The following is a 24,615-nucleotide window of genomic DNA, read 5'->3' as shown; positions in this document are numbered from 1 at the left end:
CCTGCTTAAATTTAGTTCCAGCATTATGATAGCTTGTCATCAGAACAAGAGGGTTGTTTTTTTCCTGAATATCAATAAAAACTGTCTTTTTATTACATAAAGATCACTTTTCCTTTTAAATGGTGGAGAAAGAGTAGAATGTTTCTACATGGGATTAGTTCTTAAAGAGTAGAAAAATACTCTCAGAGTCTTTCACTTTTTAACTTAGTTCCTCTCCGTTTCACAAGATGTATTTGCATCCACATACTCATTTGTCACATCTGATTTTTCATTAAATTCCTCTTTGCAATATGCAACCCATAAACTCCATCTAAACTGAGGTTAATTGTTGGCCCATTCACAGCCTGATTCATTCCTGTTTCAATACATCTCAGGTGCTTAGTACTTATAAAACTCAAAACACATCCTGGAGAATAAAGAGAATAAAAGCATACAATATGAGCACAAAATAGTATGTCATTAATAAATAATTCACTTTGGACACTTGTACGTACTGATTTTTTTTTTTCAAATTTCTTTTTTTTTTACAATTTACAAGTCAAGGAATGCAGAACCAAGTAAATGCACAAACTATCTAGCTCTAAATTCTGCAGATTTCATCAATTGTGTGTGTTCGTTGTTAGGTGGGGAAGGAAAAACCCTTGAAAAAAAATACAAACAAAATAATTTGTGGGACAAAAAAAAAAAAATTCCTGTGAAAATAAATAAAATAGATTATAACATCAACATGGGAAATTCATTCTCTATGCATTTTGATTTCAAAGCATATCAAACAAATTGTTTTAACTAGTGACTTCTTTGGTCCATTTTTCAAACAAGTAAGCATTGCATTCTTTATGTTGATAAAGAGATTCATGAATGTTGTATTTTTTGCATTTGTTACAAGCGCTTGTATGCAGAAATCTACTCTACAGACTGTGGTACACAGCAGTATTCACTTAAAATCTTCCAAATGTCTTCGTGTGCGTAAATGCGTCAACCTCTATGTTCACAAACCATTCTGAGGCCTACCTGTAGTATTGAAGCATATTTTTTTTTTTTTTTTTTTTTTTTTTTTTTGCAGTTTTCACAAAGCTAAAAAGCCAACATCAATACTACAATGTCATAGTGTCTGGTTTTTGGTGTGTGGTTCCTTGCAAAGACCCCTGGCCAGTGTGTATGACAAAAATTTCTGCATCAACCAGCCTTGTGAACGTGGCCATGTCAACCAGCAAGATGAAGGAAATATCCACAAAATGAAATACACACATACTTCACTGAAACGCATGCAGATGTTGATCGACAAGACTATACGCTTTGTTCAAAGTAAGAGTCTCCTGTCTGTCTATATTGTGCCACTTTTCACTGCCACATATCAAGGCATGAAGCACAGTCGGCCACAAGATGTCTGCAAACAAGACATATCCCCAGTGCACGCCAGGCTCGGAATCACAACTCGGAAACGGATGGCAGAGGACTGCGCCAACGCACCCGACCAACCAGCGCGTAACGGTCAAACATTTGACATGCTCCTCATGCTGGAAACATAAAAGCCGATTTCCCCCTTCCCGTTGACTGCTGGTTCAGCTTCCAAAGTCATCCCACAAACAATGCTGGAGCCCTCCGGAGGAGCTTCCTTGCTATCTCTGAGCCACAAACAGCTTTTCATGGAGACCGTGTGGGACCAGAAGCCTTGCACATGCACAGACTACCGCCACTATCCAAAAGAGTTTCCGCTCCCCTTCCGAAGGAGGGGGAGTTGTTTTCAGAACAACCCTGCCCTAAAACCAGGTGGTATAAAAAAATCAATGCTGATGATGCTTAACAAGGAGAAAAGGACGATAGGATATTGGTCCCAAATCTCTATCTTGAAGCCAATGGTCGAGACAAAGGTAACTACAGCAAATGTCAATTAATCATTCTTCATTCAATCCTTTTCTTTCCATTGGTAGTAACAGAGGTAGACCTTGTTGAAGTCTTTGAAATCCTAATGTACAAGTATCTCAGTGTTTATCGTTCATTGGCATCGAGCTCACATAAACACAATACCTCAAGGCAGTTACCGGTTCATCACCAAATGGCATTGGGGCCAAGCGTTTGAAAGCCACCGTGTGATGCTCCCAAATCCACAGAAGGGGGGGGGGGGGGGGGGGGGGCAAAAACAAAGAGAAAGAGGGAATTGGTTATATGCTACCTCAACAAAACTGGATATCACCATTTCAACAATAAATTACCTAGGTGATTGCCCAATTCACCTTGTCTTCACTCAACAGCCGTGATTAGAATTTGCCTAAATGGCACTGCTAATGTTGCTCCATCACATAATCTTTTTTTTTGGGGGGGGGGGGGGGAACTAAGAAAAAATGATTGGCAAAAATCAACACACAAGGACAGATAACTGGGAAAAATACTATGAAGTCTGCTGCATAATTTGGCTGTCCTTTTTTTTCTGTCTTTGTGCTTTATACTGAATGAATGCATTCAAAACAGACCGATATACAAAAATCATTATGCCCCGACTGCTCATTTCCTACGCTGACACAAAGACAAGCATCCTCACAGCATCAACTTGTGTTTCATTCTTTTTCTAGTTGAACAGTCAAGCTTTTTGTTTTAAGTCCTCGTAGTGCAGATTCAATGTGGACATGACAAGCTTTGAGACACAACAAGAAACAGATAACGAATAAGGTGCTGATATCCTATTCTGTGAGTTAAACACGGAAAAGAAAAAGGATTGCAAAAAGTAGAATATGTCTGTCCGAACATGATGAAATAATGCTCAATTTGTACATTCAAATGAAAATTATGCTTAATCACGTGTCACAATTTTCAAAACTTGTCTCTTGTGTAGTATGCCTGCCTGACTCATCTAGCACAGATCTCAAAGCATCTCACTATTGGATGTATTGACTGTACCTCCTACTTCAGTTGCTACACAATTCATCACAACTACCTAGCCACATAATGGACTGCAAATTAGATGTAGAAAACAGTGAAAACTGAAGAAAAAAAAAATCTTGAGTCCAATACATTATTGATGTCTACGCAATTGTCACTGTATGATGGATAAACAAGACTAGAAACAAACAGAAAAGAGAGAATTATGTGTAAATGCAGTCAGCTGCCATTGTACAAAATCCCAAGCATTTTTTTTTTTCTCTAACTATCTGACTGGGACAAAGATGATCCTATCGAACATTTGATTATGATTTGTATTCGGTCAAAGATATTCACACTCATAACTGGTAATTCCGAATTCTCGGTAATGAGACTAAAATGTGCATCCTAAATGTACTGGGTCATACAAAGGTGATAGTTTCAGATTTTTCAATTTTTTCAACAATGGTACAGAGAAATAAGTCGATACATAATGCATATAAAAAGAAATTAAAAATATTAAAAATTGTGCAAACTGAATGTGTTTTTGATTGATAAGAATGGTACTTTGTTGACAATTTCCTATCTCTCTTCATCTGTCTTTCTCATCAATGAGAATCCACTAGGGCTGCTGTCCAGGGCAGATTCAAGGTGTGAGGGTGGCAGCTAACAAGTTGACACATAGAAACTACACCTCCCTCCGCAAACGTAACAGCATCGCAGTGGTGGAGAACTCACCTAGAGCCTTCTACTATGTTAGCTATTCACGTGTTTCGCTGACGCTATATATGCAGAGTAAAACTATATTGCAACGTAAAAACTCTCTACTAAGCAGGTGTCTGTCCCCCGACTCCAAAGAGAGGCAAAGCTGGCTTTGCCCGGCGCAGGAGGGCATGCTGCTTCACATATATTCAGCAGGTTACGAGAGACGATACGTGAGAGGCGCAGTTTCGGTGTCATGTCCTGGCAGTGAGTTGCCGCTTAAAATAAAACATTCTCTCCTCAGCCCTTCGCTTCCACTCTCGGCCAGCTTTCCGGGCCTCACAAACAAATCAATCCATCTCACACTTGCTGGCACTGTCAAGGTTGGAATTCCCCCCTTCTTTAAAAAATTCTCGCCACAAACTGTTCCACAAACACTAGGAGTTACTGTTCTTCCTGAAGCTTGTCCACGCCCTGGCAAGAGAAGCAAAAACTATTGCGACACTGGTGCAGCCTTGTTCAGCTAGCGATGTTGGATGTGTTTTCCAGTATAGACGCGTTGCAATTTCTTGTCGAGTGCGTGCAAATTCTGTAATTGGGGGCAAATATCTCCTTGAAATTCTATTCTCCATCCACGGCTGTGCTGGTAATCCTTGTGATGCACGAAAAGCAAACAAATAAAATGACAAGTATCCTCTAATGGCTGCTTATGGTGACAGTGAGTTGCGCTACGAGCCAGAGGCTAGCATAGCTGCATGGGCTTCCTTCAAACAAATCCGAGGCTCTATGGTGTCTTCAAATGCACCAAGTCTCTTGCAACTCCTCCACCAGCTTTCAGCGTTGGTACAATGAAGTTAAATCCTAGTGTGATTTTTTTTTCTCTTTCCTCTCCTATATTTCTGAGCTCTTGCTCAAAAACATGTATGACAAAAAAAGGAAAAAAAAAATATGCACTGTCTGCTCAGGTACAACTCGATAGTGCACGTCCCCAATACAAAAAAATTGTCTTTCATTTTCATTTCTGTGTACTGATAGGGTAAATCAACCACAACTACTGGGCATTGAGACACGGGCCAGCAGAGGGCTGGTCAATTTATTACTTGCTAGGCCGAAAAGAAGCCCATGCCAGCCGGGCAGAGTGGACACAGCACTGACAGTCTCTCTGCCGGCTGCTACACCAAATTGTACTCCTTTAGATTCAGTTGGAGAATGGTGTCCTTGACGGCAGCGAACACAAATCGGATGTTCTCCGTGTCGGTAGCACACGTGAAGTGCGAGTAGATGATCTTGTCACTGTCCGGGTTCAGCTCCACAAACATCTTCAAGATGAACTCTCGTGCTGCCGTCGCGTCTCGTTGCGGCCCTGTCCGAGAGAAGTAGAGATGGGAGGAGAGAAAGAGGGATATCAAGCAGAGGTTAATTACAACCACTGGCAGGACAACTGTCTGTCACACAAGGATGAATCTCTTCATCACACAGAGTGCATAGTCTGAAGGTTTTTCTTATGAGCAAGAACAAAATTGAACAATGACAAATATTCCCCTTTGAAATCATGGGCAATCTTCAACATTTTGTTTAAATCAACCCTTTGCAATGCTTTACCAGAACGAATAAATTTTGAACTGAAGCAGACATTAGGTGAAAAGCAATGGTAATACTGCCCCAATGCAAATCTAAAAATGTCAACTTAATGACTGGACTGCTATTGACTTCAGGCAAGGAGAATTTAGTCCATTTCATCCAAGTAGTTGGAGGTTGTCAAGGTCTGAATGGGGAGAGGAATGAGGCAGGCCTATCATGGCTTCACTGAACTAGTCATGCAGGAACTTGCTGGCCACTTGATTCAACCCCTGCAATGAAGAGTTTCATGACTTGTTCAATAGAAATCCATCTTATGCTTCATGCTGACATAACCATACACCTTTTTCAGCTACAGAATCAACCACTGTCATGCTACATGAGCACTGTTGTTCTGACTTTACCCATGACGTCCCAAAGTCATTAACATTTATTTCCGCTACAAGCACTTCTGTGGGATATGCTCCAATCCATCTGTACGCAGAAGGTTATCGCTAGATGAATGTTCCCTTTGTTTCCTTTTGGCTGTGTCTCCCCCCCACCCCCCCTCCCGAAAACGGTCTAAAAACAAAGGAACATTCCGTGACAAGGAACAATGAGTGCACTGCATAGCGTCTCTCTTTTGAAACGTGGTAGGCATTTGCATTTAACCGAACAGGAATTTCCTGGTTCTCTGGCAGCCACCAAAAATGCAAGAACACCCATCACATCAATGAGCCCTACTCTGGTCTGTTCGGTTAATGAAAGGCGTACAAAACCACTGAATTTGGCTGACAAATGCAAAGTGCAGTCACCTAGCCCATATAAATAACTGTGCCTGCAGAAAACCACAATGACAATGGGAGCACATATACCAGGTACCAGTTTTATAAATACATCGCTGTAAAAATCTGAAGAAAAAAAAAGGACCATCTCCTGAATACTTCAGGGGTTTTTTTTTACATGCTAACACACCTGGCATCTCATGCATGAATTTTGTGTAGTTCAATTTGGATTGAAAATATTAAAAAAAAAAAAAAAAAGAGTATGTTCAGGCAGGTGTGGCCAGCGTGCGTGCTCAATGTTCCTCTATTTTTCAACTTTCCTTTTCTTCTTTCTACAGATTTCCTTCTGTCAAAGTTAAGCATCTTACAGGGATACCTGTTAGAATGAAAGAGAGGACCTGAAATACATAGATCTACATGAAGCTACTTTGTACAAGTGCCTGAACTTTGATACTACCAGGGCCTAAAAACTGGCATCCCTGATGTTACAAGTCCAAGACCACCATATTTGTAGAAAGATATCGTTGACACTCATCGGATGCAATGCACTGTATTTAAGACAGAATGTTGTTTTGGCACTTTCACAAAGATTTAAATGTCGACATAATGGATATACATATATGAACATATGGTGCTGCATGAAAGCGAATTTGAAAGCATGCTGTATTGCTCCTTGTTTTTTAGTCTGAAGTATAATATCTATGACGCACACATTCCAGTGATCATGTTATAGGTACATTATCTCCTTTTCCAAACCCATGTACGTACACAAAGAAATGCAGCCAGGTTGCATTCAAATTGTTGATGCTTATATAGCCCCATTACTGCACTCCTCAAAACATGCTCCAGAGCTTTGCCAAAACAGACTACAGTAAATGTGTAAATTTTGGCAGTGTGGAAATTTTTACACATTTCGCGTAATCAGAAGCTAGGCATGAAAATAAAAGCACACGAATATTTTCCAATGCGGTATGTTTCAGTAGTTAACATACTGATTCTGCAGAATTAAAATCATGTGGATTCATCTACCTGGCCAAGCACGAAAAATTACTCGCGCGAAAATATCCACTTTTACAATAATACTCCATTAATACAGGGCATTCAGAGTGCTCTAGGAGCACTCCCGAACCCCTCCACGCTCTGTATGAACAGACAATCGGATCCTGGGGCACTTTAAACTCTGTATAAATGGCCACCAACATTCACAGCGCTGCGGAAGTGGTATGTGATGTGCTCTGTGCATACAGTTTACATGTTAGAAGTTCCAGTGCACCCGTAGGTCACAATGACATTCGTGTCCCTCTCAGCCACTTTGTGTGGGGTCTCGGCGAGCAGTGATTCTCTGTATGAACAAACTCAGAGGGGCCATAAGCCTAAGCGCTTCAGGAGCGCTCCTGGGCCCAACTTTGAGTGTAAATGGGGTATCAGTGCTCATACTAACCGTCAAACTCTGGAAAGTAGTCTACGAGATGTGAGTGCATGATCTTCTCCTCCAGCAGGTCCTTCTTGTTGAGGAATAGGATCACAGACGAGTTCTGGAACCAGGGATACGTGATGATGGTCCGGAACAGTGCTTTACTCTCCTCCATTCGGTTCTGAGGGAAGGACCAGGGAACGAAGCGTGACAGAAAACCTCACACTCAGATAGCAATGAATGAAGTTGAAAATACTTTACAGGCCAATTTGTGTAGGAGCAGATAACATTAACAACTACTAAAACTTAGCCCAAAGATTCACATCTTACAGTCACGATGTACATTGTACATCAGTAATGTTGGCAAAACTTTCCCCCAGCAGAAGAAAAAATTAAAAGAATCAAGTTTCCTTCAACTCGTACAAGGTCCCAAGAGATATGTCCAGTATTAGTTAAGTCAATGCATACATCCACACTTCTCAACCAGTGGGCCACTGTGTTGGCCAAAAAATAAGTAAAATAGATTTGAATTCGATCTAACTGGGTGTCAAAAAAAAAAAAAATCTAGGAACCAAAGTGGGCCTAATGTTAAAAAAGGTTGAGAAGCACAGGTTTACAGAAACTTGATTTTAAAGGGAAAAGAACATCGCCGATCAATCAAAACTAGAAATGTCGCTACAGCGACTGGTTATACCCCCGCCAAACAACATTTCATAAGCTTTGGTCAAAACAACATTTCATAAGCTTTGGTCAAAAAACTGAGGAAGTAGTTAAATCCGCAAGATCTTTCCTTGATCTTCTGCCATTAATATGCCGTTACCATGGCAATGTACTTTCGGGTACTGTCGAAAAATGCGTCTTGCACATCTAAAACCAAAGGCACACATCTGTACCAAGTTTCATGGAAATTGGGCAAAAACTGAGGAAGTAGTTTGCAACACAAAATTTTCCATCATTTTTGCTCATAATATGTGAGCTGTTACCATGGCAACATACTTTTTGTCACTGTCAAGAAATGTGTCATGCTGACCTATATCCTAAGACAAACATTCAATATGAATTCCATGAGAATTGGAAGAACACTGATGAAGCAGTTTTGCCATGAAGCATTTTGCCCTATATTTTACAAATAACATGCCGTTACCATGGCAACGCACTTTTTGCCACTGCGGAAATATGTGTCTTGCACATTAACATATTCAGATGAACATCTGTACCTAATTTCATAAAAATTGATCAAAAACTGTGGGAGGAGTTTGCGACGCAAGATTTGTACCCATTTTTGCCCATAATATGCCGTTACCATGGCAACGTACTTTTGGGTACTGTCAAAAAATACGTCTTGCACATCTACAACCCAAGGCACACATCTGTGCCAAGTTTTATGGGAATCGGTTGAAAACTGAGGAAGTAGTTCGCGACGCAAGATTTGCAACGGACCGACCGCCCGACCGCCCGACCGCCCGACCGACCGCCCGCCCGACCGCCCGACCGCCCGACCGCCCGACCGTCCGCTGATTCCTATATACCCCCTTCAAACTTCGTTTGGCTGGGGTATAAAAAGTGAAATACTGTATACGTCATAATTTAGCTAGTCTAATTTTTTTGTGAATTGGGACTTCCCGACATTTTAGCGAGTGGCTAAATTTGCAGTCATAGAATATAGCCATGGATGAAGAAAAGAGCATGAGCAGATCGCATTCCTGTCGGGATCATGTTATCAAATTCATAGATAGCACTCGCCTCATGAAATTTGCGAAAATAAAACCCCAGCAAATATAGGACATATACAGCACTTACTGAAGGTAAAATCCGTGCACGTTTACACTGAGAGTATGGTAGTTGATATGCATCATGAGTGCCGATGGATAACTACCATTGTACAGTATGTCCCAAAAAAAAATTACAATCAGATTTTCGCATTGATAATACCCAATATGATTAAACTGTCTATAAATGCTACATCAGGGTCTTAAAATATAACATCTTAGCTCTATTTTGCAGAAAAAAAAACCCCATTCAATTTGGATAAGTGGTCACAGAGAAATGTGGATTGTTGTAAAGCATGTCATGAGTCTGATTCTTCCAAGTTTAGCACTTGGATGCTCTTGTGTGTGAACACAATAGACAGAACTTGGAGGGAAGAGATTCCTGACATGCTCTACAAAATTCCTCATTTCTCTTTGACCACTGAAGCAAATTGAATGGGGTTTTCTGTAAGATGTGGGCAAAGAGTTATAGTTTCATACCCTGAAATTGTATTTTGTATTTGGATTGATTCACTATTTCTAAAGTTATCAATGCGGAGGGTCCCGTTGTAATTTTTTTGGGGACATATGGACAAACAGACAAGACATTTCAATCTGGTCTATCATGCACAAACCGCTTGCTGTAATGAACAGTTTTCTCACCTCACTATCCGACTCGACGAGCACTTGGTCATATTCACTTAAGGCGACTAGAAACATTATGGATGTGACATTCTCAAAACAGTGAATCCACTTGCGTCGTTCTGATCGCTGCCCTCCTACATCGACCATCCTGGAAGACACAAAGTGGTATGTATACACACAGATTGTTAACACACCTCATCAATGACGCATTTAATGGCACAATGCCATGCATTTTCAACACACTCATGAGCAAGACTTCACACAAAACTGACCAATACCAAGAATCTTAACTGAATAAATGTAAGATTTGTAACATTCTATTTGGAACGTTGCATCACAAGCGAAGATTATACTTACTAGAGCATGCTTCTTAGCAGAATTCCACATATGTATAGAAATTAAAGGATGAAAAAAAAAAAAAACACCCACTTTTCATTAGGTGTTGCTCCTTCAAGTTTAAAAATCTGTTTTTCAGAGCTTCAGACCCTAAGAACTTTATTCAAGAATCGTTGGGAAGATCACCTATGTCACCTTATCACAGAAAGAGTTTCACTACATTGATTTGTCAAAAGTACTGTATGTAATGTCTCTATTCTAGCTGCTATAAATATTGTCAGTATGCATGGGTTACCAGGGACTTAGATTTCATTACAACATGGTAGTAACATTTTTCTTTTAACACACATGATGAAGTGTTACAGTCAATGGTTATCACTTCCACTTTTGAAGAAATGCTGAACCAAGCTCAGCAGTTTTGTTGCAAAACCAGTCATCACATAATCTTTGAAGCAAACACTTTTCCAAAAGTATAAGCTCTGTTAAAACATTTCCTCGCAGAATTATCATGGTAATTCAGGAACATGATCAAAAATTAAAAACAAATATAAAAATAAGGTACTACAATAACTGCTTCTCAGAGAAAATGATCTTTTGCCATTAAACAGCTTTTTTTTTTCTTTGTTTGTTTGCTTTACTGGTTCTGCAACAGGAGACTTTACAGTATAATCAACACACAGAATAGTTTATGCTCTTTATCTAACATGTTTGTTACAAGTATACAGAGAGTAAGCCTAACTTCCTCACATACTGTACAATTCCCAATCATTTCTCCTTTATAGATAATTTTTCGGGGAACTGGAGCATAATCTTTGGATGACCTCTTCCTCATGTTGTTTACAAAATGTATCTCAGTGTTAAGGGGTTTTCCCCAATTTTGTGAGACTATCCATACTGGCAAATTTAACAATATGCCCAAAGACTGCCTGTCAGAACACAAATGCAAAGTACAGTTTCCAAGATGAAGAAATGCTTAAGAAACAGTAATGTTTATTTTTCATTTTGCCACTATATGCCCTAATATCTGAAATGAAACCACCCATAAAATTGTCCTGATTAAAAAAAAAAATACACTGCTTGTAAAATATGTGGCATTATACAGTAACCTGAAATTTAGTCTTTTTCTATTTTGAAACAACATATCAATACATGTTTCTCAACTAATACCAAATTTACATGGATAGAAAAAGAAAAAAAAAAGTGATATGAATATGATGCAATGTGTTACAAATTAATCACTAAATGACTTAAAGGACAAGTCCACCTTCATATACATAAGGATTGAGAGAATGCAGCAATATTAGTGGAACACATCAGTGAAAGTTTGAGGAAAATTGACCAATCCGTTCAAAAGTTACGACTATTTTAAGTATCTGCGCAGTCACTGCTGGAAGAGAAGACTACTACAGTGTATGATGTCACATGCGTACAACTATATAAGGAAAATAAAAAGAGAATTTCACAAAACTTTACTTTTTGAAGAAAGTGCACATTTCTTCGACTTGCTACTGACGTATGTTAAGGGTAATATTATTCCCCCTGCCTTCTGAAAGAGAGAAGTCGAGTGTTCTTTTGTTATGCGAGAAAAATGGAAATATGTTGAATTTTCTTTATTCTTTCTTTATATCGTTGTACTCATGTGACATCACAAGCTTACTTAGTCTTTTCATCCAGCCGTGACTGAGCAGAAACTTCAAAAATTCATAACTTTTGAACGGATTGTCCGATTTTCCTCAAACTTTCACTGATGGTGATAAGCACAATCAGGGTATGCAATCATGACTTTCTCACTTTAAAAAATTGTAACTTCTAAAAGAATGCACCAACTGACTTAAAAATTCACATGCAGCATGCTAAGACATCAATAATCACATGTGGTAAGACAATAGCTAATTTCTTCTCATTTACTGTTAATTATTAAAGATTAATTACCAAAAAGTCCTCCAAAACCCACGTAATGCGTCAAAAAAAGCGTTTTACAACTTACGTAAAATCAAGATTTGAGGTCCATATTTTAAGTCTACCCCTATGTGTTTGGTATCAAATTAATGGATTTTTTCCTGGCATTGCTTGCATGCAATAAAAAACAGTGGTTCTTTCAGCTGGAGAAAGTTATAAGGTCTGAAGTCCCATCCTGGTAGGAGTGTAATGCTGGCTTATTTTTGTGACATTGTGACCTTTTAACCCATGCTGTACAGCTATACATGGAGAAACAGCTTATTTTTCTGCTTTTCCTGAAAGTACTGAAGACACACTACAATATGGTGAGCTGTTTGCCAATAAATGTTCAGCCAGTTTTGAGTTTTAAGCCATTTTCAAATGCTGAGTAAAATAAGTGCAGCCGTTTTTCAGTATTTTCAGTGAGGTATATCCTAATTTGACTACTTTACAGAATCTTTTCCCCTTATTGAATATCCTTGTTTTTTTAACCATGAATTGTACATATGTAGAAATCTATTGTGTAAAAATTTTAGCAAATTTGAGCAAGAGGAACTTATTTTTTTATATTTTTACAAATTGCTGAGCATAAAAAAGTGCGATACACGCCCATGTTATACTGCATGAAGGTCATATGATAAGTGTTCAGTGTTCATATTTCAATGCTTGTTCAATTTCTAAAGATATCATAAGCAAAAACATAGTATTTTGGCTTAATATGTCATTGTTTGAGTGTCACAGCTTGGATATCAACTCAAGTCATCATAAATCTCACATTCATTCTTCTATCTGTGTTTACAAATATGAGAATTGATCCAAACACTGTGCGCACATTCAAGGTCAAACTGTACAGATAATTTTTTGATGAAAAATATAATATCTTCCAAAGTACCAGCCCTAATTTCATAAAAATTTGTAATAATGGCCAATATATGTCTGTTACCTATTCCTGAAAGTTTCGCCTCTTCACTCTTTGGCAAAAGTGAAATATGATAAAATATGTAAAAGTGGTTTTATTTGAATTCAAAATAATGCCTACAAAATTGATCATCCATTTCGAGAAGTGAAAATATGAAATTCATTCATATTTTGTGATATGTCATGGCTATGTGCTGGTGGTGAATGAAAGGGATATTTATCAGGAATATCTAACAGCAATATCAGATGAAAAAAAATTCTCCTTTTTTTTAATGAATTTTTCCAATATATTAGTCATTTCAATGTAATTCGACACCCCTAATTTAAATGCTAATCTATGCACAGTTTAATGCAAAATTTTGACTCTTTCTTTACATGAAATGAAAATTTGAACACTCAGCTACAACAAACAACAAAAAAAGCATTTTCACCAAGTTTTTTTCATTTTTGCCCTGTTACACAATTGCATACCCTGATTGTACTATTGACCTGATGTGTTCTACTAATATTGCTGCATTCACTCAACCCACATGTCTATGAAGGTGAACTTGTCCTTTAAGAATAACATCCTTCCAAAGTGATTTTCAAGAAAATTTTGGTTATTCATTTAATAATTTCAGGCAGTTGTAAATATTCACTTTGTCAGCTATCATTAGTCCCTTTATACAGTGGCTGACCAATTTGATATTGCGTCATACGTAGTATCAACATAAAGATTTTTAGGCAGAATTGTACTTTTGCAAAATATATGCAAAAAGAATACACTGCTATGCACTGATGTGCACATCATCTACTACAGTAGAAGTACAATGTTTAGTTGACAAGAACTTTCAAACAGCAAATGACACTGCTCTGTACCTCCACACCATTCATATTAATTGGGCATTTAGCAATTAAAAGTCACTAATTTTACTCACCTGAAAATAATTGAATCTAGATCAAACGGGTATTCAATGATTCCTGTCGTGGGAACTCGTACTCTGAGTACATCTTGTTCCGTAGGTATATAGTTTTGATCTGAAATTCGCTTTAAATCACTAAGGTAGCTGCAAAGAGAAGAGAGAGAAAAGACAAAAGGAAACAAAACTGTTGGTTACCTTCAATGCCAACATGTTAAATATTTGCATCACAAATTATTTCATAAGAATTTTCTCTCACTGAAATGGGAAAAAAAAAATCACCAGTAACCACAAATAGTCATACATCTGTTTACTAACACTGCAAGTAAAGAAACAGGAACACAATAACTTTTTATTGTAAAGGCGATATATCTATGATGATATACACGTATGTAATTCTGAAAGGCTCTCATAATCTACAAAGTACAACAATATTGAAACCATGTTGCTCACTTTGTGTGTAAGCAGTCTACGCAGTCATGTGACTTTGTCTTCCCAAAAAGAATACTACCAATATGCTGGAGACACACATAAAGTTTAATTTTGCTCCTTCTTTTCCTGCCTTTTCATATTACAGGATAATTCAAAATTTCATTACATTTGTCAAATTCCTTACTGTCTTATGATAACAGAAAAGTTTTTGTCCTAACCTATAATGCTTTATCATAACCAACTCCCTTCCCTCTTCAATAGCATTTAATACAGGTATTAGTTGAAATGCAGCTTTGAACAGCTCAATGTTTATACAGTATCACAGAGACAGGTTGTAGATGAATTGATGGACAGGACTAAAACAATTTTCGCAATCCTGGCACTGTGGAAGAAAAAAAAAATCAGCTTATAAATAATACCATTTCACAAAAATGAAAGTCATGCCCTGCATATCAAAAGCACAATCAACTTTACAGACTATGTATCAATTTAAGCTTTGTCTCTGTGACAAATGCCCTTCTGTTTACTCACTTTAAAAAAAAAGAATAAAAAAAAGATTTTATCTTTCACTGTACCTCATACTCTACAGCTTGTTGTACACTACACACAACTCATTCTTTTTATTGAACACTTAAGTGAGAATGCACTTTAATGCCCTTTTGAGAATGAATTCTCAAAAATATATCTCAAACCACAATGGCAAGTTAACACTAAAAATAACAATGTTTTCTCCAAGGGTAACATAATAACTTAATGTTCACAGAAAATACACAACAAAAAGAATATAGAGTTATTTTCTTATATCATATCCATCAAAAAGAATAGTTTTGAGTTGACATCATTCTGACATTGATACTGAAGGCTATTTGTAAAAACTTAATGATAAACCAGACCGGTCAATTCTTATGAAAAAATATCCCAGTGCTACAGACCAACGCCAATGTTTTTATTCTTCAACATGCATTGTATCCTTGTATCTTTTAACTAAACTTTCATCAGTGAGAGTGGGCGTGTTGGTAGAACAAAATGCAATTGCTTATGATTGCATGTGACAGACGATGGAGGAAAGGCAGATACACCCTGTGTGGCAGCAATACATATCAAGCAACTCACGGCAGCAGGCGAACTGCGCTACTTTTTCTTCACACAGGCAGCCTTTCTGGAGATTGGGATATCATGCCAAGAGTAAAATGTTGCTATGGCAACATGAATAAGCCGAGGTTGTGTCACAATCAAACTAGGTCAATGCAACGCCCACTTACATGGACTTGAGCATGAAATTCAGCCAGGTAGATCTCAACAAAATGAATCTTTTAACACTACTGTAAACCAAACGAGGACACTATTACAAAGATATGGACATTGACAGGTTAGTGCAAAACTGAAAAGCAAAGCTGATAAAAAAAATTAAAATAAAACATCCACAAGCATTTTTTAGCTGGCTGGTGCAAGGCAATTCTTACAGAATTAACAGCTCTCTAAATTGTGTTTTGGGTCAATCTGCTCGCACAATATTCTTGCAATGTTATAAAAACATAAAGTATAGAAACTGGATGGATTAGCACATTTAAATACAGGCTTGCACTCCATACCCATTACTTTGGAGAAAAAACAAAACAACCACCAACACTGAAGTGAAATAATTCCTCTTGTACACATTGTACCTCTGGTTGTTCTGAGCCAGTGAACATCATTCATCCTTAGTCCAACCAAACCCTACCCCCCCCCCCCCCAACACACACACACAAAAAAGAAACAATTTGGAGTAAATATGTGATGAAGATACAAACACAAGTAGCACAAAATCACATTTAAATGCAAGTTGCTCCTTAGTAAAAACAGGAGTATGAGCATACATTGTACATTCTATACTTATGGTGCAACTTCCAGCATACTTGCTGTATTTGTACGAATGGCTAGTAAATGTGATGCCACAAATCTTGTATAAACATACATTGTAGATGAAAGGTTGTGATCTACAAGCAAGTAGTATTTTTACTTTAAAGGGAACCAAAGAGCAATGTGGATTGAGTGAAAGCAGCAACATTAGTAGAACAACAATACAAACAAAATATAAAGAAAATTCAACAAAAATTCACTTTTCTAGCATTATGAAAGAGCACTTGACTAACCGCTTTCAGAAAGCAGGGGGAATAATTGCTACCCGTAACATATGTCAGTATCAAGTTGATGGAATTTGTAATTTTCATTGAAAATGAATTTTTGTGGAATTTTCTTTATATTTTCTTTATATTGATGTCCACTCAAACGTCATAACCTCTAGTAGTCTCCTCATCCAGCGGTTCCAACACCAAAACTTTAAAAATTCATAACTTTTGCATCGACTGTCCGATTTTCTTCAAACTTTCAATGATGTGTTCTACGAATGTTGCTGCTTTCAACAAATCCACATTGCTCTTTGGGTTTGCATTCCCTTTAATTTCAGACCTCGCATTCTCATATACAAGTATCAAACACAAAAGACATTCATGTTCAAACATATAAACCCTGGTGAAAACATCTACATGTATAAACCCCTCTGAGGAGTTAGAGATGGCAAACCAATCATAAATGTATGCATACAGTGTTTTTCATTGAGAAACAGTCCTTTTTTTTTCTCATTTTACATGTATCATACATACTTGAAACTTTACATTGTAAACAAAGACAAAACATTAAAGGGATGATATTGCATTGGTTGATAAGATGATTGAGCTTTAATATAACTTTTTATGAAATACTAAGACACCATGTATTAAATGTTACAGAGTATGAAATTCTAAGAGGAACTCGGTTATTTGATCAAAATCGGTTTTGAAATATCCGAGATATCCGAACACTAAGTAAACAGAGTGATCCTAATAAAGGGTGGATCACACCTTTCATTAGGATCGCTTTTAGATATCTCCGCCATATTGAAATAAATTTTCATCAAATAAACTTTGAATTCTCTTAGAATTATATACTTTTTCTTATTCCATTAAGAGTTTCTCATTATCTCACAAAAAAAGGGTAGAAACTGAAGCCTCATCTCAAACAAAACTACATCCATCTCTCTAAACTATAATGAAAAATATTTCATGACATACTTTATACTGCATGTCTTTTAAGTACTTGTATTCCACCCCCCCCCCCCTCAGTTATCGTAAGCTAATGTAATTGTAAGCTTGAAGTGACCGATAGAGGAAATAGGTTGTTGATCATTGCACTCCATGTAGATTCCTCCTGCCCCCCCCCCCCCCCCACACACACACACACTGATGCTCAGAACACTCTCTCTCTTCATACACACTTAGAATGCACAAGACATTCTCATGAGAGATTTTAGCTTTTCAAAGGACTTGAAGGTTTCATGATTTCTGGGTCATATTTTTGCAGCATTTTCTGGTTTGTTTGGGATCTTTTCCAGCAGCAAAGCCAAGAAAACTGATGCTTTGCTTTTACCAACCGGGAGGTCAAATCAATAGTTGCTTGTTACTGAACTTTGATTCTCAGCACAGTCATTGCTTGAGTTATGAGATCACATCATTCTGACAGAATTTTGTCCATCAGCTAAACATCAATGCAAGCCAATTTGGTTTTGTTGCATAATATTCTGTTACCAAATTACAAAAAGAGCAATTTACATGTCTCAAAAAATTGAAATGAATAATATTCATTACAATGTATGCGCATCTAAAAAAATATAAAACATTCTCTCTAGTATGAAACATACACATACCGCTCTCAGACAACAATGTCAGAATGCCATAATGGAGATATATTTTAGCAAAGATCAACATCTCTAATTCTTAATTCTTTAACCTGTCTACATAATACAAAATTTTTACAAATATCTCACTGCCAAGATCAATACATTCTTACAGCCACTTGGATGTGCTTGATTAAGTGTCATTGTCTGTTCTATCTTTCTTTCTCTCTTTTTTTTTACACTCACACAGTCATATCTATGCACTCCAAGTGATAATTGGCTGTGCTAAATCAAGTGTCCCGCATTTGAAAACATTTAGCCATGAAATCTCAAGTAGTCTGTCACGAGTCGAATCAATAGGAAGGAGTACCACATACATGCAGCGCTGCATACATGTGAACATGACAACAGTGCGGCAGCAATGCCGTGCCTGCCTGCTTGTGTGTGGCGACCAGCCGCCACCGCAGATCCACTGCGCACAAATTCTGCAGGCATATATTATGCATCACAAGCAAACCATGGCAAACACGCACCCTTTTCATTGACTATGCATGCCGCATTATTCACGCACACTCTCCATCAGGACAGCAGAGACCAGCCTACACACAGAAGCACACAACAGGGTGCCGCTGCACACTGAACCATTGACTGAATGAGCGTTCGTTCTCTTACGGCTCTCTCTTCTCTTCCTCTTCCATGCTCTCCCTCCACCGCCCCTTCTCCATCTCTCTCCCTTTCTCTCCCGCTCTCTTTCTCATTCTCCTATTCTGTCTGCATCTCCTGAATGTGTGGTAAAGGGTTCCTCCGTTTGTCATTAGAGGTGAATATGGCACATACAGACTACGCGTATCCCTTGTCATTATCATAACAAAAAGCTATGCACATGTTGCCATAATACCTCAAAGCCGATGAACGATCTTAAGTTACTGGTTTAAAGGACTGCATGCATTGTTGTCAATGTACCCATAACACTTACTTTGAGTTCCCTGATATGCAAGGTTCAACTTCCAATTTGTCACTACAATCACAACAGGTATTAATTTTCACGACACAGTTCACTGTTACATCATAAATATAGATTCATCTACACAATTTGCCGGGTAAACTAACCACTTGATTTACAAGCTGTACAACTGCTTTATATTTCGAGAAGTGGGACTTTAGAAAATTCTAAGAGTGATTCAATTCGCAATTAAGAAGCAGAGAGAAAGGATGAACAAAGGTAATTATCCATCTTCAGGAGATAAGAAAGTGATTTCCCACCTTGGAATACTGTCAATGCCGAAATTTTTGAGGTACACTAATTATCGCGTATTTCGCGCTACTTTTGGCTACCACGAATTTTAGAACGCGCAAAAATATCTTCACAATTTCCTCTGCACATTTTGAACAGGTTGAATTGTGGGCTTCATCAGTGGCACCTCCCTGGTACGAGTGTGAGTGTGTGTGTGTGTGTGTGTACCCCTAATATTCATTTCAGCATCTGTGTCTGCAATACCACATACAATGCACTCATAGTTTCTGTGCAGGCACTACATTTAAATGGTTCGGGTGGCACAACTTTTCTGTGAATGGATGAAAACATGCGAGTACAAAGCAATTATGCAGGGTGAATTCAAGAACTGCAAATGTGCCTTTGAGCCACTCAGCGCAAAAATTAATCCGCCAAAATATTGATGATTATGTACTATATAACAAAGCAATATGAGGGTGAATTGTTAGTTTTGTGAATATCCCTTGACTAAAGAAATTCACAAAATGGAAACACTGCACAATACATTGTACATTGCATAAACAGTAACAGCCTGGATAATATTTGGTAAAGTCAAATAATATGAATATTGCACATGATTTCTGATTCATTGAAATAACAGTCACATCACTACACTATACAACTGTGAATGTGAAAAATATTGCAAGAGACCATGCATAATTTACTGACACTGAGACATTTGTAATTGTAACTTTGGGTCGAGATCAAGTACTGTATATGCCATATATTTACATAATAATGTAGTGATTCTAAATTTTTGTGAATCGGGACTTCCCGACGATTTCGCGAGTGGTTAAATTTGTGATCATGGAGTACTGTACTGAACAGAGAAATGTAAGTCGTATACCTGTGCTTCACATTCATATCGGGATCACAGTCATTATTTTTTCGAATAGCACCTGACTTGACAAATTTGCGAAAATAAAAACCTCACGAAATATTCGGCGTATACAGTATACCAACACAGCGATGAGATCATTACATAATGCTAACTTTAATGAAAAACAATGTCTCAAAAGCTAGCACATGAATCCTCGTAAGATGTGATCAAACAAATTAACATCAATAAATTTATTGACATTGCTAATTAAAGCAATTGGTCTAAAACAGGTGCTTGTGCTGAAGTTCTGAGCTATAGCAAGTATTCTTTTGATATGCATCTAAACATGCAATATACACTATTTGTGTCAATTAGAGCAAAAGATTGTAGATGTAATTGTAACTGAATAAAAGTCAGCCAGTTATCTGACTCAGTACCCTTGAGAAAATGAAATATTTGGTGATGTGACTGAGTCATCACATAATTGCTCTTGCTTTGCTTTTTTTTTTATCAGATGACTTTCATTTTGCTTCTCTTCCAAGAAATAAGTTTGTCACATCTCCTTTACACACAAAAAATGATGTTCCTGTCTATTCTTTTCGACAACTAATCCACGAAGAATGGAATTTTCGGTTTTTAGAGAATGACAAGCAAAAATATGAGTTCAAATTTTGATTTCAATCATTTTGACTACATTCAATTCATTGTTAAAGGGTGAAGATTCAGGTCTGCACAAACACAGGAAAATATGCGTCATGTATTTCAATGGCTTGTTAATCCTTTTTCAATCTACCTCGTTTACTTCTTCATTGTTATTGACCGAGAAATCAAGACATTTGATTATGCCTCTAAGCACGAGGGTGGCATTTCATTTTATGCCTCATTCGAAGCAGTCTCAACGTCACTAGCAAATTTCAAAGAAATCACCTTTCAACAGATATCAAATATGAGTATAATGGCAGGCAGACTGATCGTATCACACATAGGCAATGTAAACCCATGTTTTGCTACGAACTTGAATCTGCCATGATTTAGGGCACACAAAACTTGTATGATACAAACCAAATACACCACCTGCTCAATATCATGCTATTCATTTGCCACTGAAAAGCAATTGCCAAATGACAAACCGAAGTTGACTTGTTCTTATGTCACTCACTTGGTTATATGCCTTAAGGCATTGTCAGTTGTGCAACAGGCATTGTTACGTACATGTATATTATGTAGTTGTGCAACAGGCTCTTGTGGACACCTACACTGTTGCAATAATGAACTACTGTATAAGCTGTTATTTTCACAAATAAGGAGGTCTAAAAATTTTTGTGAGATGTTTGTTTTCGCGAGCTGACACCAAGGCTATTGTAAGTGCAATATTACCGCTGCCAAGAAAGGAGGTTACGTGATCACTGGCAGTGGTTTGTCTGTTTGCAAAATAACTCAAAAAAGTTGTGAACAGATTTGAATGAAACTTGCAGGAAAAGTTGATAATGGCACGAGGAACACATGATTAAATTTTGGTAGTAATCCGGGAATTTTTATGGATTTTTGAAGGATTTTTTATATTTTGACATATAAGGTCAATGAACTCCGAAGTTCTAGCTGCACGTACTGGAGGTTTACATACATGTATGTACGTGCACTAAAGCGCATGCTCTGCTCTGGCAGGGAAGTGTTACAGAGATGGAGTGGCAACTCTTCGTAATTCATGCAAACACATGTTTGGGTTCAAGGCGTTACAATGGGATGTCTAGCATTCCACTACGCTTTGAAGTCATGCTCGGCACCGCTCTAGTTGCAAGACGAAGTTCGGAGACGAAGAGCGCATTTCACTTTTCGTTGAATTACAAGCTTTATTTCACCGTAAAATCTTAAATGAAATACTCTAATTGATTTAGAATAGTTTAGGAAAGAATTCAATATTATAAACATGTATTTTTAGTTTCTTTGTAATGCGCAAATCGAAATGAAATGAAAATTAGGCCATCTTAAAAACCTGATATTTTTCTATAATGCGCACATTTCCGCATGTTAGTTTTCTATTTTTTAATCTGATATATTTTGATCTTTCAAATAAAGTACTCCGCTAAAGCGTGTTCCAGCGTGCTTTTAAACTATTTGCTGTTAAAATTGTCAGTTTTACACTGTATTTTCATTCGCTGCTCCAATTCAAGGTACACAAATTCATTGTTGCCATCACATTGAAAGAGAGAGAGCGCTAGTCCGCGATTATTGATGCTCTCTTTTGTCAAAGCACATGGGTAACACCTGTAGTTGAACGCATAACTTCTCGGCGGTGCCGCGCATGACTTCAAAGGAGAGCAGTAGTTGCCTCTCCTTCTCTAGCACCTCCCTGGCTCTGGCAAGGTGCCATGCAACTGAAAGCTGAGGGCATGAACAAAGGACTTCTCTATCTAGATATTGCATTCGTGTATGTATAGGTGGAAATGAGTTGCTAGCTTGGCAGAGGTCTGCGCTTTCTGAGTGCTTCTCTAGTTACACTAGCACATGAGAAATTTTTGTGCGTTGTTAAATTTGCAGTCCAACAGCAATTTGTGAAATTCATAAAAATTATACCCTCACGAAAAAAAAGCTAACAAACAGCGTATACAGTACCCAAAATGTCTTAAGTAGCAGATTACAGTTTGCCTCTGCTGTAGGCTCTGGACATTTCTGCACAACTTACATTTTGGCGTCTACAGTTTACCTGCCCTACACATGCCAGAAAAAGTTAAAGCTCATAATTTTATCAACAAGTACTCCATATATAAAACACAAACTATTAGAACAATGCAAGCAGTAGTTCTTTCAAATTCCAGTCATACATCAAGTTTTCCAAGTTTGCAAAGTTTACATCTCAGAGCGGATATCTTGTTTTTTGAATTCCCTGGGTATCTGAATTTGATAAATAATCTGACATACTAAGGATCGCATTTGGCATTGCTCTACTAATTCAACTTGTGAAACTTATAACGCTACACTGCAGTGTGGAGCCCCACTGACTAAACTGTTAAATCAAAATAATGTTTTGAACTCACTAAGATATTTTACCATAAACAAACACACCAGAGGCATATACACACCCAAATCAACCCACACACACATGCGATTTGATAGTTTTACACAAAGCTGTGACTCAGAAATGAAAAAAAAACAACAAACAGACAAACAATCCATAAATTCTGTCTTATTTTTCTCTGATGAAATGGCTCTAGCAGGCACATTTTCATGATGAAAAAAGGAAAAAGAGGGTAACTCCAGGAAAGAAGTCTTTTCTCATTCACTACACTGTTCTCTCACTCTGAGGCTGACGTCAGGCAGTGACGCACAGGAGTAGCTCGGCACATCGAGGCAAGGTTTCAACCTCTATTTGTGGTCCACTGCAGCATGCGTGGGTGGTACTAAAGACATGCAAAGTTCCATAAACTGCAACGGGCTTATATGATGTTTCCGTCTATAGGTGCTTGGTGTTTGCTACCCTATACGCTTCAGCGACCGTTTTATCGGGACAAGGCTTTCTCACCGTATGAATTTCACATGCAGGCACACTGGATCACTTGCATGATTTTATTCAATTTATTGCTAAATGGTCAATGTCAAGCTTAGGGTAAAATTGGCCCAGTCTGATAAGCTGCCTACACATAACACACAGAAAACAGGGACTGCAAGACAATGACACACCCCCTTCTGTAGAATGCAGCTCAGCAAACACAATCCAGCAATTACTTCCAGAAGTTTGAATACTTGCTTGCAAGTGTTTGCTACAAAAGCAATTTGAATTCAAAAAGTCCTTGAGATTTTGAAAACTTTGTAGTGAATGAGAATCTGATTTGGCAATTCCACAAAATTTACCTATAAAGACATTTCCCATAACTTTCTTCTTTTTCATTTCTAAAACTTTGTATGGATACTGAACAGAATTGAAGATTGAAATATTCTTCGACAAAATTTTCAAATAAAGAACAGCTTTAAGAGATCCAATAAAAGTTGAAATTATAAAACATCCCTGTACAAAAGTTTAGAATCATATGAAAATTTTATGGAAAAAAAAATGACTGAAGATATCATAGTATGCCATATTTATGAAATTAAAATCAGATTTGGTGTGAAGATTTTCTGTGGTGCAAGATTTGAGAAACAAAACAGAGTTTGCTGTACCTGACCCAGGGCTATGACAGAACTCTTTGAATCCATATTGGGATAACATTTTTATTGCGTGAAGTAACATCTGAATCACTGTCAGTGCAGCAATCAATTATGCAACACATTCTCAGGTCAATCATGCTTACCCGTAAAACCAGAAATTTTTGCATGCATGACATTTTCGCGAATTTTGTGACCCACCAAGACTCACAAAATTAAAATAAATGCAAAGGTTATTGTCTACACTGTATGCATTGAATGTTGGTGGTAATCTGCAAAAACTTCATGCCACCAGAAAGGCTGCCGGCTTCAATTCACAAAAATTTTGTTATGCAAATATTTCTGGTTTTACACTCATACATCAATACTGCACACGTCGTGCAATTTGATCTCAACATGTCACATGTTACAGAGTCACATACAGTTATAGTATTTCTTATCCTCTGCATTTCTGGAGTCAG

At 37.6% G+C, this 24,615-nt stretch overlaps 1 protein-coding gene across 1 annotated transcript in view; it reads right to left on the bottom strand.

The window, feature by feature from the left end:
- Positions 1-2,325: 2,325 nt before the first annotated feature.
- Positions 2,326-24,615, bottom strand: part of LOC139730975 (guanine nucleotide-binding protein G(q) subunit alpha) — a 70,105-nt gene continuing 47,815 nt past the window's right edge. Inside the window, exons 4-7 of the mRNA XM_071641854.1 lie at positions 13,817-13,945; positions 9,726-9,855; positions 7,342-7,495; positions 2,326-4,921 (exon numbers count right to left, since the gene is read on the bottom strand). Coding sequence (XP_071497955.1) covers positions 4,731-4,921; positions 7,342-7,495; positions 9,726-9,855; positions 13,817-13,945 — 604 coding nt within the window. The 3' untranslated portion in view covers positions 2,326-4,730. The remainder of the gene's footprint in view (positions 4,922-7,341; positions 7,496-9,725; positions 9,856-13,816; positions 13,946-24,615) is intronic.

The sequence above is a fragment of the Diadema antillarum genome, unplaced genomic scaffold, assembly GCF_040938485.1.
Source record: "Diadema antillarum isolate AM-2024a unplaced genomic scaffold, OU_Dant_1.0 seq00000345_RagTag, whole genome shotgun sequence".
NCBI lineage: Eukaryota > Metazoa > Echinodermata > Echinoidea > Diadematoida > Diadematidae > Diadema > Diadema antillarum.
Note: the sequence above shows the minus strand (reverse complement) of the source record. Positions and strands in the feature narration are given on the sequence as shown.